Source organism: Pseudophryne corroboree, chromosome 7 (genome assembly GCF_028390025.1).
Source record: "Pseudophryne corroboree isolate aPseCor3 chromosome 7, aPseCor3.hap2, whole genome shotgun sequence".
NCBI lineage: Eukaryota > Metazoa > Chordata > Amphibia > Anura > Myobatrachidae > Pseudophryne > Pseudophryne corroboree.
In genome coordinates, this window is record NC_086450.1 from 19,172,522 (window position 1) to 19,186,966 (window position 14,445).

General features: G+C 47.1%; 1 protein-coding gene across 1 annotated transcript in view; it reads left to right on the forward strand.

The window, feature by feature from the left end:
- Nucleotides 1-14,445, forward strand: part of CFAP410 (cilia and flagella associated protein 410) — a 65,955-nt gene that overhangs the window by 12,195 nt on the left and 39,315 nt on the right. The window contains exons 2-3 of the mRNA XM_063932720.1: nucleotides 2,197-2,215; nucleotides 3,627-3,673. Of these exons, the coding sequence (XP_063788790.1) occupies nucleotides 2,197-2,215; nucleotides 3,627-3,673 (66 nt within the window). The remainder of the gene's footprint in view (nucleotides 1-2,196; nucleotides 2,216-3,626; nucleotides 3,674-14,445) is intronic.

Consider the following 14,445-nt stretch of genomic DNA (forward strand, 5'->3'; position numbering starts at 1 on the left):
ACAAGTTGGGTGCTCCTGCGTCTAAACAGACGATTGCACGTTGGATATGTAGTACAATCCAACTTGCACATTCTGTGGCAGGCCTGCCACAGCCTAAATCTGTAAAGGCCCATTCCACAAGGAAAGTGGGCTCATCCTGGGCGGCTGCCCGAGGAGTCTCGGCATTACAACTTTGCCGAGCAGCTACGTGGTCAGGGGAGAACACGTTTGTAAAATTTTACAAATTTGATACTCTGGCTAAAGAGGACCTGGAGTTCTCTCATTCGGTGCTGCAGAGTCATCCGCACTCTCCCGCCCGTTTGGGAGCTTTGGTATAATCCCCATGGTCCTGACGGAGTCCCAGCATCCACTAGGACGTTAGAGAAAATAAGAATTTACTTACCGATAATTCTATTTCTCATAGTCCGTAGTGGATGCTGGGCGCCCATCCCAAGTGCGGATTGTCTGCAATGCTTGTACATAGTTATTGTTACAAAAATCGGGTTATTACTGTTGTTGTGAGCCATCTGTTCAGAGGCTACTTCGTTTGTGTTATCATACTATTAACTGGGTTCAGATCACAAGTTGTACGGTGTGATTGGTGTGGCTGGTATGAGTCTTACCCGGGATTCAAGATCCTTCCTTATTGTGTACGCTCGTCCGGGCACAGTACCTAACTGAGGCTTGGAGGAGGGTCATAGGGGGAGGAGCCAGTACGCACCATGTGACCTAAAAGCTTTTTTAGATGTGCCCTGTCTCCTGCGGAGCCCGCTATTCCCCATGGTCCTGACGGAGTCCCAGCATCCACTACGGACTATGAGAAATAGAATTATCGGTAAGTAAATTCTTATTTTTTTAACTTTTTTTTTTTCATTATTTGAACTTTTTTTCATACTTTACGATCCACGTGGACTACAATTGGGAACGGTAACCTGTGCCGAGCGCAGCACTAATTGGGGTTCACGGTCACTGTATGGAGAAAACAACGCCAAAAAAGTAAAAAAACTCATGTCGACCTAGAGTCCATCTCGACCTACTTACTGTCGAGCAATAGTTGTCGACCTAAGTGTGGTCGACCTTACATGTTACACCCATTAACACTCCGTTCTGGAAACTTATTCAGGATTCTATGGGTTAATGCCCGTTAACAGTTAATGTCCCAGGCTAGAAAAGGGGGCTCTAATTAAATAGCCCCGGGTGATTGGTGTATCCCTGGATGGCAGCTCCTCCGTCTGGGTGTGGCCTCCTATGCCTACACTGGTGCACCCTGTACTGCTGATTGGTGTATCCCTGGATGGCAGCTCCTCCGTCTGGGTGTGGCCTCCTATGCCTACACTGGTGCACCCTGTACTGCTGATTGGTGTATCCCTGGATGGCAGCTTCTCCGTCTGAGTGTGGCCTCCTACGCCTGCGCGCCTGTGTACAGAGCTGCTTGCATTGACATGCCAGCGACACTCCCATAATATGCCCTCTGAATGGTCTATATTTGCATGCACCAGCCGCCTGCCAGTCACCACCCAGGAACGCACATCACTTGTATGCCACCTTTCTCATACTGTCTGAATCAATCACAACTGCTCCTTGGTGCATACACTTTGTGTGACGTATGCGCATAAGGGTTTTCTGACTTTTCATGTATGTGCGGTAGCAAATAATGGCTAAACTACAGGAACATCAGCATTGCGTGAGGCTCTGAATCAGGCCTTACTGTATATGTGCAGAAATAATCACCAAGTGGACCTTTGTACCATTACTAGTGTTCATTTTAGCACTCTGCACCTGCCACAACCCGTGCAGTTAATCTTTCCTGCCTGGGGTGTCGCTCTCTGCTCTGGTGCTTCTAGCACTGAGGTACAGACTACAGTGTGCTAGAAGCACCAGAGCAGAGAGCGACGCCCCAGGCAGGAAATAGGAACTGCACGGGTTGTGACAGGTGCAGGGTGCTAGAATGAACACTAATTGCATGCGGCTATGAATTGGGGCCTATACTGTATCTGCAGAAATTATCTCCAAGTGCCTGTTGTACCATTACTGCCAGTAGAACTGATAATTCAGTGACGCAGTTCGCGGAAGGACATGGCGGGACGGATAATCCTCTTGTTTAATATCCCCGTGTTCCAGGATCTAGATTAGAATACATTTCATGGTTATAGAAACAGATTCAGATATTTTGAAAAACCAAATGTACGTGTTAATTGTTTCTTTGTTCTGTTTCAGGGGCAGCCGCCTTACAGATGTAAGTGATACTTTGTTTCATGTTTTACTGTGTAGAAAAGAAAATGTCATTTGTGTTATCGGCCTGTACAGACTTAAGGGGAGATTTGACTAGATTGCTTAGAAGTTACGCTCGGATCTCTCCGTGTGTATGCCCCACAGTGATAGTGATGCGCGGCCCCGCGCGTTGCTGTCGCCGGTTCTAGATTGTGCCTGCATCGCGCTGAGCGGGGGGAGGGAGAGATCACTCCCCACACATCTCTAGGTGTGTACCCCCCCCCCCCCCCCCCCCATTACAATGACATGATATTGGGAATGAGAGTTGGAATTAAACAGAACTTGTGGCTTCGCTTCTCAGGAACTCGCTGTGTTTTATGCATGTGCGTCATTTGGTGAAACGAGTCCTTGCCCTGGTGATCCAGCTGCATTTTCCACTTACAGATCCCAGCACCGAGGGGGTCGGGGATTGGAGGGGATGTGTAGACACGGGATCCGGTCTCCAGGTCAACAGTAACTAGGTCGACAGGTCAAAAGATCAACATGAGTTTATCACAATTTTTTTTCCTTTTTTGTGTGACCATTTTCATACTTAACGATCCACGTGGACTACGATTGGGAATAGTAACCTGTGGCGAGCGCAGCGGGGCACCTTGCCTGAAGTATGACGAGCGAAGCGAGGGGACACGGTGCACTAATTGGGGTTCCCAGTCACTGTACGGTGAAAACAATACCATAAAAACATAAAAAACTCATGTCGACCTTTTGACCTGTCGACCTAATTACTGTCGACCAACAGTTGTTGACCTAGTTACTGTCGACCTTGCATACCACACCCGTAGACACGGCCAAAGTGCATTACGGTAGTATTTATGTGACACCCATAGAGGAAGAATATAACCTGTGGCGAGCGTACTGGTGGCCGTCTGTATACTGACGTCGGCATCCCGGCCATCGATATATCATACAGATCCCTGTGGACAGTGGCGTACAGCTGTGTGCCCCACGTATCTCTGTATAACGTGCTCACAAATAGACTGAGCTTTATCTTCTGTGTGCCCCACGTATCTCTGTATAACGTGCTCACAAATAGACTGAGCTTTATCTTCTGTGTGCCCCACGTATCTCTGTATAACGTGCTCACAAATAGACTGAGCTTTATCTTTTGTGTGCACCACGTATCTCTGTATAACGTGCTCACAAATAGACCTGAGCTTTACCTTCTGTGTGCCCCACGTATCTCTGTATAACGTGCTCACAAATAGACTGAGCTTTATCTTCTGTGTGCAATGAAACAAATGAGTTTCTGTGACTGTCTGTATCACACAGAACAGCTCAGAACAGCGCAGTATTGCTTTGTGCCGGTCCTTTCATCTGCCCTATGTACAAATCATCGTGTGTCGGAACCTGAAGAACGTTCCTTATGTATTTTACAGATCTCTATTTTTCATGAGCTTCCAAACATTGAAGTTATAACATTAAGGTGAGTGATTCCTCCTGTAAGTGCGCAGTACCCATGAACGCCGCTTGCTTTATCTGGGGTTTGTGTGCGCAAGAACCCGTATCTTTCCTCTGATCTCACATGACAGGTCAGGCTACGTATTTTGAGTTAAGTATACAATATATTTATTTGTAACAGCGATTACTATGAAACAACGTCTTCTCTGCACCGTCTTCATGCCATTTAATTACTGCGCCTCGCTACCAAAATATTAAATTTCACAAGTAATTGTCCACTGTAAGACCGCAAAACGGTTCCGGTATGAGTGGTCGACCATGTTAAGGTCAACAGTCATTAGGTCGACCATTACTGGACAAATGGTCGACACATGAAAATGGTCAACACATGACAGGTCAACACATGAAAAGGTCAACATAGATTTTTGAACTGTTTTTGGTGTCATTTTTCCCGTAACACGACCAGGAACCCAATTAGTGTACCGCAGCTGCGGGCAAGGCGCTCGGCACAAGTTACTATTACCAATCGTAGTCCACGTGGATGGTAAAGTATGAAAAACGTAAAATTTTAAAAAAAAGCTTTAAAAAGCCATATCTACCTATTCATGTGTCGACCATGTGTCAATGTCGACCAATAGTGGTCAACCTAATGACTGTCGACCGTCCAAACGGATACCCCACAAAACACTTTGTAATATTGTAACTATAGTTAGCAATTTGGCAGCATTTACGTAGTGACGGTGACCTCGGAGTGGAGAGATGGCATTGGGGGCACCTTGGACAGTTGGCGCCAGGTTATATTATAAGAGTCAATCATAGGGATATATTTACTAAGGTCCCGATTTTGACCGATTTGGTATTTTTTCTTCAAAGTGTCATCTCGGGAATTAACTAAACCAAAATCTCGGCAGTGATGAGGGCATTCGTATTTTTTTGGAAGTCAAAGAAAAAAAAATACGAATGAATACACCATCTGTCAAATGCGCCTGTTGTTTTATACAACTCGGTAATTTACTAAAAATTGTATTTCGCAAACACTGCCGGCAATAGCCAAACACTGCCGTGAAAAAATACAAATCGTAAAAAAAAAAGCAGTTTTAAAATAGACCTGCTTTTTTTTACAGTGTTCTGATAGGCATGCACGGATCCATGAGATCCGTGCATGTTTATCAGTGGGAAGGGGTGGGAAAGTGTTAATTTAAAAAAAAAAATGCGTGGGGTCCCCCCTCCTAAGCAAAACCAGCCTCGGGCTCTTTGAGCAGGTCCTGGTTGAAAAAATATGGGAAAAAATTGACAGGGGTTCCCCCATATTTGATCAACCAGCACCGCGGGCTTTGCGCCTGGTCCTGGTGCAAAAAATACAGGGGACAAAAAGCGTAGGGGTCCCCCGTATTTTTTGAACAAGCACCGGGCTCCACTAGTCAGAGAGATAATGCCACAGCCGGGGGACACTTTTATATAGGTCCCTGCGGCCCTGGCATTAAATCACTAACTAGTCACTCCTGGCCGGGGTACCCTGGAGGAGTGGGGACCCCTTAAATCAAGGGGTCCCCCCCCCTCCAGCCACCCAAGGGCCAGGGGTGAAGCCCGAGGCTGTCCTCCCCCCCCCCCCCCCCCCCCCATCCAAGGGTGGCGGATGGGGGGCTGATAGCCTTGTGAAAAAATAAGAATATTGTTTTTTGTAGCAGTACTACAAGTCCCAGCAAGCCTCCCCCGCAAGCTGGTACTTGGAGAACCACAAGTGCCAGCATGTGGTGGAAAAACAGGCCCGCTGGTACCTGTAGTAGTAGTAGTAGTAGTAGTAGTAGTAGTAGTAGTAGTAGTAGTAGTAGTAGTAGTACTACTACAAAAAAAATACCCAACAAAAAACAGGACACACGCACCGTGACAGTAAAACTTTATTACATACATGCACACCTACATACACACATACTTACCTATGTTCACACGAGGCTCGGTCCTCTTCTCCATGTAGAATCCATGGGGTACCTGTGAAAATAATTATACTCGCATAATCCAGTGTAGCTTGTGTTCTCTTTATAATCCACGTACTTGGCAAAAATAGGGATTTTTGTTTACTTACCGTAAAATCTCTTTCTCTGATTCCATCTGGGGGACGCTGCGCCATTACTTGTGGGGTTAGAGGTGTGTGGTTGTGGAGTTTGGCACAGAACTATTAAAACCTGACTCCTCCCCCCTCTAACCCCTCCCATCTCCTTCCTGCCTAGCCAGCACCTCAGTTAACGTTTAGCCAAGCCAAAGGAGATAGACCGAAAAAAATTAACTGGTTAAACCAGACAACATATGGGAGGGATCGCAGCGTCCCCCAGATGGAATCAGAGAAAGAGATTTTACGGTAAGTAAACAAAAATCCCGATTTCTCTTTTATCCATCTGGGGGACGCTGCGCCATTACTTGTGGGATTTCCCAAAGCAAGCAAATGAGAGGAGGGAGACATAGACGGCATAGCCGTCCGCCAAATTTGACGCCCAACAGGGGCAGTCTCCAAACCAAAAGTGTTAGAACGGTAAAACCTTTTTAAACATATTCACAGACGACCAGGTCGCCGCCTTACACGACTGCTCAATAGACGCAGCCCCGCGAACATCTCAAGAAGCTCCAATAGCTGGAGTCGAAGGAGCTTGAATCGAGTCAGGAACTGAAACATTAGAAGACTGTGTGATGGTCGTAGTTACCCAACAAGTCACTGTGTACTTGGGATCCGGCCAATCTCGTTTGGACGCAGCCATTAAAAACCAACAATGCATCCGTACGACTGGTAGAATTCGTACGAGATAAATAAATCCGTAAGGCCCTAAGCACATCTAAAAGAGCCAAATGGGAATCCTCCCCGGAAGGAGGAGGAGTAAACGCTGAAAGGACAATGTCCTGATTTAGATGAAACGCTGACACAACCTTCAGAAGGAAGGAAGGTTTTGTTCGCAGAACCACCCGATCATCATGAAAACCCAACAAGGGTGGTCTGCCAGAAAGAGCTGCCAATTTAGATCCTCATCTTTTGGAGGCAATTGTCAATCGGAAGACATTGAACGTTATATACCGCAATTGTACAGATTCCAAAGGTTGAAATGGAGATTTCTGAAAAGCCGTAAGGACTAAGTTAAAGTCCCAGGGAGGAACCGGAGGAACCAAAAATAAAATAAAGGTGGCTGAATCCGAAGAACTCCCTGAAGGAACGTCTGAACTTCTGGAATGATAGTCAGTCTCCTATGAAGTAGAACCAATAAGGTAGAAACTTGACCCCATTAGTGAAGAAGTCTCAGATCCTTATTGAGACCCTCCTGAAGGAAAGATAACAGATGAGGAAACTCTAAACACATCCGGTGTTAAACCACGCTTTTCACACCAAGCAATGTAAATATGCCACACTCCGTGGTAAATTCCAGAAGCCACCGGTTATCTAGCCTGAATCATCGTTTACTCAACAGGACGAGAAAAACTTTTTTCCGCTTAAAATGTTGGATTCAAGAACCAAGCCGTCAAAGTCAGCCGACCCAACCTGTGTGGTGACATGGTCCTTGAATCATAAGATCTGGAGCAGAGGGGGTCGGGATGGTTTCTCGACAACCCTATTGTGCAGAAGAGTGTACCACTGTCATCGTGGCCAATCTGGGTCCACCAGAATGATTGGAAGACCTTCTCTCTGAACGCGTTGAAGTAGACGTGGAATCAGTGGAAATGGTGGAAACACATATCCCAGTTGCAAGTGCCACAGCGCCGTCAGTGCATTGATTAGAATTGCTTCAGTGCATTGATTAGAATTGCTTAAGAGTCCTGAGCACGCGACCCGTAGAGAGGAGGTTTATTGTTGAGACAAGATGCCATCAGATCTACATCGGGCATCCCCCACCGGGCTACTAGAGTCAGAAACACCTCCTGGTGAAGCCCCCACTCTCCCTTATGCACCGTGTGACGGCTTAAGAAAACCGCTTCCCAGGTCTCGATTTCTGGAATGTGAATCGCGGATATGATCGGAACCCAATGTTCCGCCCAAGTGAGAATCTGAGCGACTTCTTTCCTGGCGGTCCAGCTTCGAGTTCCTCCCTGCTTGTTTATTGAAGTAACTGCCGTGGCGTTGTCGGGCTGAACCCGGACTGGATGACCTTTTACCATGTTTTGATCCGAAGGAGTGCATACCGGACTGCCCTCAACTCCAAAGTGTTGATCTGTAACTTCGACTCGACTGTTCCAGAAGCCCTGAAAGTGATGAGTCTGAAACACCGCCCCTCAACCTCTGAGGCTTGCGTCTGTGGTGACCATCACCCAAGACCAAGTCATGAACGGAACCCCTTTTGGTCAAATTGGGGCTGTGAAGCCACCAGCGAAGCGACTGACGAGTCTTTACAGACAAGCGGATCAGTTGTAATTCGAGAGGAGGTCCTGTCCGTGAGGAAGAAACGCTTTCTGGTTAGTGGCGTCGAATAAGTGCCCCAGAAATATCATTTTCTGGGAAGAAAGTTAAGATGACTGTGGAAAAGTTATTATCCATCTGAATGACTATAGAGTCTCTATCGTGAGACGCAAGTTCTGGTGAAGGATCAACTCTGATAGTCCTGATGAAAAGATCCGTCTAAATACGGAGTAATGCTGATACCCTGGCACCGCAGAATTGTCACCACACGGCCCATGACCTTGTTAATACCTGAGGAGCCGTGGATAGACCAAAGGGAAGAGAAACTGAAAATGGCAAGGACCGACTGCGAATCTCAGACGAGATTGACGACCCGTCCAAATAGGAACATGCAGGTAGACGCCTTTTATGTCTATTGAAGCCAAATATTCCCCTGGTTTCATGGCAGCGATAATCGAACGGATGGATTCCATTTTGAACTTTTGGGTTGAGAGATATGGATTTAAACCCTTTTAGATTTAAAATGGGCCGAAACGGTTTGTCCACAAGAAAAAGACCTGAGTAAAATCCCCGACCTCTCTGCTGAGCAGGAACTAGAAGAATTACTCCATTTCGTAAGAGAGTGGCTGTTGCATAAAGAAGAGCTCGACGTCTGGAGGGAGCGTTTTGGAGAGGAGTGACGAACACACGATATGGGACTGGTTCCTCGAGATGTAAAATATAATCTCTGGATATGACCTCCGTCACCCACCGATCTGGTTTTGACAGGAGCCACACTTCCTTGAACTGCCGTAACTGAGCCCTAACAGTCATTGATCCCTCCAGAGATCGTTAACCGTCATGCAGTGGGTTTGTCGGGAGGTTTACTGGCTGGTCTACGAGTCGCCTGTGTTCCTCTACCTCTGAATGCCTCTCTCCGTGGGAACCTGGAGAAAGAACGAAAGGAATGGAAACTACCTCTGTCCTGTGTACGAAAGGACCGAAACCTCGTGGTCTTCGGTTTCTGAGGAGCAAATGGAAGAAAAGGGCTCTTGACCCCTGTAGTATCTGAAATAATCTTCTGTAATTCCGACCCAAAAAGAAACTCACCTTCAAAAGGGTACCGCCGTCAAGTTCTGTTTCGAGTCAGAAACTGCATTCCCAAACCCGAAATCAAAGAGACCGTCTTGCTGTCACGGTCAAGGCAGAAATACGGGATTGTAGCGCAGTAGAATCTAACAAGGCCTCACATAAGTAAGTGCCTCCTAAATCTGTTCTGCTAACTGAATGGCTTCCGATGGATCGTGAGACTGCATTCCAGATACAACCTGTGCCAGCCAGTCATCCGCGGCCATGAGGACCCAAGTACTAGCTAGAATTGGGCGTAGAAAAACACCTGATAAAGATAACATAGATTTAATTATTGTTTCAATCTTCCTATCTGTAGGATCTTTCAACGTCACAGACGGTACAGAAAGAATAACCGTAGCCTTTGCTAAATGTGAAATAGGCGCGTCTACCTTTTAGGGCTGTTTCTCAACATCTTGTATCCTCCTCTGTAAAAGGATATATAAATTTCAATTTCTTTTGGGGCTGGGAAAGGAGAATCCGGCTTAAGCCAGGGTTCCTTTTAAATATCCGCAAAGTGTGAATAAGGGGTAAAGCAAGTAACTTGTCTTTTCTGTGTTTTGAAAAAGGCAGAGGAAGAACCCGCCACCTCCGAACTCTGAATATTAAGAGTCTGACGGATGGCTTGTATCAGAATCTAACACCTGAGCTAGTACAAAAACTACTCATCCTACCATCCCACTCTGGGTCTACTTCCCCATCCTCCAATGGGAATGTTTCCAACTACTCCTCCGGAAAAGTTATAGCGGGCAACGGCTGTGGCCGTTTTGTAGCAGAAGAACTGCCGGCAGAGTTAACAAATTTGTTTAGAGATTGAGCCCATATTTTGAGCCCATAGAGCTTCCACTGTAGCCATGGAGGCATAGACTGATCCGCGGAACTTTCCTGCTGGTCCGCCACAGATGCACCAGAGCATGAAACACAGAGAGTACCTGCGTCCGGCTTCCCTTCGCTAGCTATGATCCACATAGTGAGCAGGAAAAAAATAGACCACCGAGGCGGTCTTACCCTTTGTAGATTTCATAATTAATTAATTAATTTATTCCCCTTTTTTTTTTTTTTTTTAAGAACAGCAAATGCACTACAAATGAACAATAAACTCAGTAGAGTAGTCCAATACTTTGACATACTGTTGTATATTGCAAATATACTATGAATCATACTGTGCAATGCATATTATATATTGCAAAAATGACCTCCCCTAAAAGTATGGCATGACACAATGTAAATCTACTGTGAATTATACTGTGCCCCCAAAATATACTTGCTGTTAGGTGATCAGCCTTGCCAAACAAGTGTTGCGAGCGCTGCACAGTGTCCACCGTACTGCCTCTTGAGAAGATGGCGGCCGGAGCCCTGCATACCTGGACGGGAGTGCGCGCGTGGCAGTGGAGGGCGGGAATCCGTCCCTTCTTGAACAAGGAAGCGCCTGTCAGCTTCAGTAGGCGCGCTGCAGCTGGAAGTCCGCGGCTCTCGCGCGCCGCTACACCGAGCTGCTCTGTTCGGGTAGCGTCTAGCGGCTTCCCCGGGGAGTGACTCACCCCTCTCCCGGCCTACCCAAAAAGACAGTAGCAGGGATGAGTAAAGCCCTCGCTACTGCGCGCCACCGCTCACCTCCGGAGAGAGGTCTGGGGGGAGGGGGGGAGAGGGTGTATTGCAAAAATTACCTCCCCTTAGAGAGAGAGAGAGAGAGAGAGGAGGACAGTTTCAATAAAATGAATATAGATATATATATACATAGGAAGGATAGACCAATACTGTCAGAGACAGATTGTGTCTATCCAGTACCTCCTCACTGCCGACTTCTCAGAGACAGGAATCCAGCCCCAGTGACCGAAGTGTGGTGGCCTCCAGCAGCAGAATAGAGTGGGAAAATCTAGCTAACCCCACTCTAATAGTATCTGCCACCTGTATACAGGGACTAGGCACTCCAAGAATAAAATAATAAAATATCTTTCAGAGAAAAAAATCTGTGTCTGTACTCCACAGGCACAAAACAAAAACTGAGGTGCTGGCTGGGCAGGAAGGAGATGGGAGGGGTTAGAGGGGGGAGGAGTCAGGTTTTAATAGTTCTGTGCCAAACTCCACAACCACACACCTCTAACCCACAAGTAATGGCGCAGCGTCCCCCAGATGGATGAAAGAGAAAAACAAACCGGAAACCCGAACCACGCACTGAAAGGGGTCCCATGTTTACACATGGGACCCTTTTCCCGACTGCCAGGATCCCCCCTGACTCCTGTCAAAGAGGGTCCCTTCTGCCAATCAGGGAACGCCACGTCGTGGTACTCTCCTGATTGGCTGTGCGCTCCTCAGTGTCAGTGAGGCTGCGCACTGAAGATACAATGTAGCGCATAGGCGCTCCATTGTATCCAATGGTAGGAACTTTGTGGTCAGCGGTTGACCACGAGTGACCTCAACCGCTGACCGCAAAGTTCCCACCCTTTCTTTTTTTTTTTTTTAAAGGTGCACAATGAAGCCCTGCACGGATCTCACAGATCCGGCCGAGATTCATTGTGTTAATGTCGGCAGTGTTTTACTATTCACTCCCGTAAAACACTGGCCGCAATTACGAATTACATCGACATCGGAAAAAACTAAAATGCAGAATACGACGGCATAGTAAATCTGGCGTAAAAAATTCAAAAAGTTGCAAATTCACACATTCGATGTCATTCGTGTTTAATCTCCCTCCAAATCGGCACAAATACGAATTTTAGTAAATATACCCCATAGAGTAAGTAGTGATGTGAAACTTCAAGTTCCAGCAAGGCCTGGCACCTGGTGTTTGCTTTAATCAACCCCAATTCCCCCTTGCATTTATGTGTTACTGCTAAATCCACATGGGACTTTTCCTTCATACCTGAAACAGTGAAATTAGGGCTAAAAAGAAAAGTGAAAAATATGACTTGCTGTTTGCGGAGCTGCGATGAGACAGAATGAAGCCACCAATACATGAACAGCAAGTCAGCGCAACTTGCATTTGATTGGAAGGATTGTGAAAAACAAATATATTTTGAGTTTTTTTTTTTCTCTATCGTCCTAGTGGATGCTGGGGTTCCTGAAAGGACCATGGGGAACAGCGGCTCCGCAGGAGACAGGGCACAAAAAGTAAAGCTTTAGGATCAGGTGGTGTGCACTGGCTCCTCCCCCTATGACCCTCCTCCAAGCCTCAGTTAGATTTTTGTGCCCGGCCGAGAAGGGTGCAATCTAGGTGGCTCTCCTAAAGAGCTGCTTAGAAAAGTTTAGCTTAGGTTTTTTATTTTACAGTGAGTCCTGCTGGCAACAGGATCACTGCAACGAGGGACTTAGGGGAGAAGAAGTGAACTCACCTGCGTGCAGGATGGATTGGCTTCTTTGGCTACTGGACATTAGCTCCAGAGGGACGATCACAGGTACAGCCTGGATGGTCACCGGAGCCTCGCCGCCGGCCCCCTTGCAGATGCTGAAAAGAGAAGAAGGTCCAGAATCGGCGGCAGAAGACTCCTCAGTCTTCTTAAGGTAGCGCACAGCACTGCAGCTGTGCGCCATTGCTCTCAGCACACTTCACACGGCAGTCACTGAGGGTGCAGGGCGCTGGGAGGGGGGCGCCCTGGGAGGCAATGTAAACCTATTTTTTGGCAAAAAATACCTCACATATAGCCTCCGGGGGCTATATGGAGATATTTAACCCCTGCCAGAATCCGTTGAAGAGCGGGAGACGAGGCCGCCGAAAAAGGGGCGGGGCCTATCTCCTCTGCACACAGCGCCATTTTCCCTCACAGAAAGGCTGGAGGGAAGGCTCCCAGGCTCTCCCCTGCACTGCACTACAGAAACAGGGTTAAAACAGAGAGGGGGGGCACTAATTTGGCGTTAGAAATATATAAAAAGATGCTATAAGGGAAAACACTTATATAAGGTTGTCCCTATATAATTATAGCGTTTTTTGGTGTGTGCTGGCAAACTCTCCCTCTGTCTCTCCAAAGGGCTAGTGGGTCCTGTCCTCTATCAGAGCATTCCCTGTGTGTGTGCTGTTTGTCGGTACGTGTGTGTCGACATGTATGAGGACGATGTTGGTGAGGAGGCGGAGCAATTGCCTGTAATGGTGATGTCACTCTCTAGGGAGTCGACACCGGAATGGATGGCTTATTTAGGGAATTACGTGATAATGTCAACACGCTGCAAGGTCGGTTGACGACATGAGACGGCCGACAAACAATTAGTACCGGTCCAGACGTCTCAAAAACACCGTCAGGGGTTTTAAAACGCCCGTTTACCTTAGTCGGTCGACACAGACACGGACACTGAATCCAGTGTCGACGGTGAATAAACAAACGTATTCCTTATTAGGGCCACACGTTAAGGGCAATGAAGGAGGGGTTACATATTTCTGATACTACAAGTACCACAAAAGAGGGTATTATGTGGGATGTGAAAAAACTACCTGTAGTTTTTCCTGAATCGGATAAATTAAATGAAGTGTGTGATGATGCGTGGGTTCCCCCCGATAGAAAATTATTGGCGGTATACCCTTCCCCGCCAGAAGTTAGGGCGCGTTGGGAAACACCCCTTAGGGTGGATAAGGCGCTCACACGCTTATCAAAACAAGTGGCGGTACCGTCTATAGATAGGGCCGTCCTCAAGGAACCAGCTGACAGGAGGCTGGAAAATATCATATAAAAGTATATACACACATACTGGTGTTATACTGCGACCAGCGATCGCCTCAGCCTGGATGTGCAGAGCTGGGGTGGCTTGGTCGGATTCCCTGACTAAAAATATTGATACCCTTGACAGGGACAGTATTTTATTGACTATAGAGCATTTAAAGGATGCATTTCTATATATGCGAGATGCACAGAGGGATATTTGCACTCTGGCATCAAGAGTAAGTGCGATGTCCATATCTGCCAGAAGATGTTTATGGACACGACAGTGGTCAGGTGATGCAGATTCCAAACGGCACAAAGGTGTATTGCCGTATAAAGGAAGAGGAGTTATTTGGGGTCGGTCCATCGGACCTGGTGGCCACGGCAACTGCTGGAAAATCCACCGTTTTTACCCTAAGTCACATCTCTGCAGAAAAAGACACCGTCTTTTCAGCCTCAGTCCTTTCGTCCCTATAAGAGTCATATTTGCCCAGGGATAGAGGAAAGGGAAGAAGACTGCAGCAGGCAGCCCATTCCCAGGAACAGAAGCCTTCCACCGCTTCTGCCAAGCTCTCAGCATGACGCTGGGACCGTACAGGACCCTTGGATCCTACAAGTAGTATCCCAGGGGTACAGATTGGAATGTCGAAACGTTTCCCCCTCGCAGGCTCCTGAAGTCTGCTTTACCAA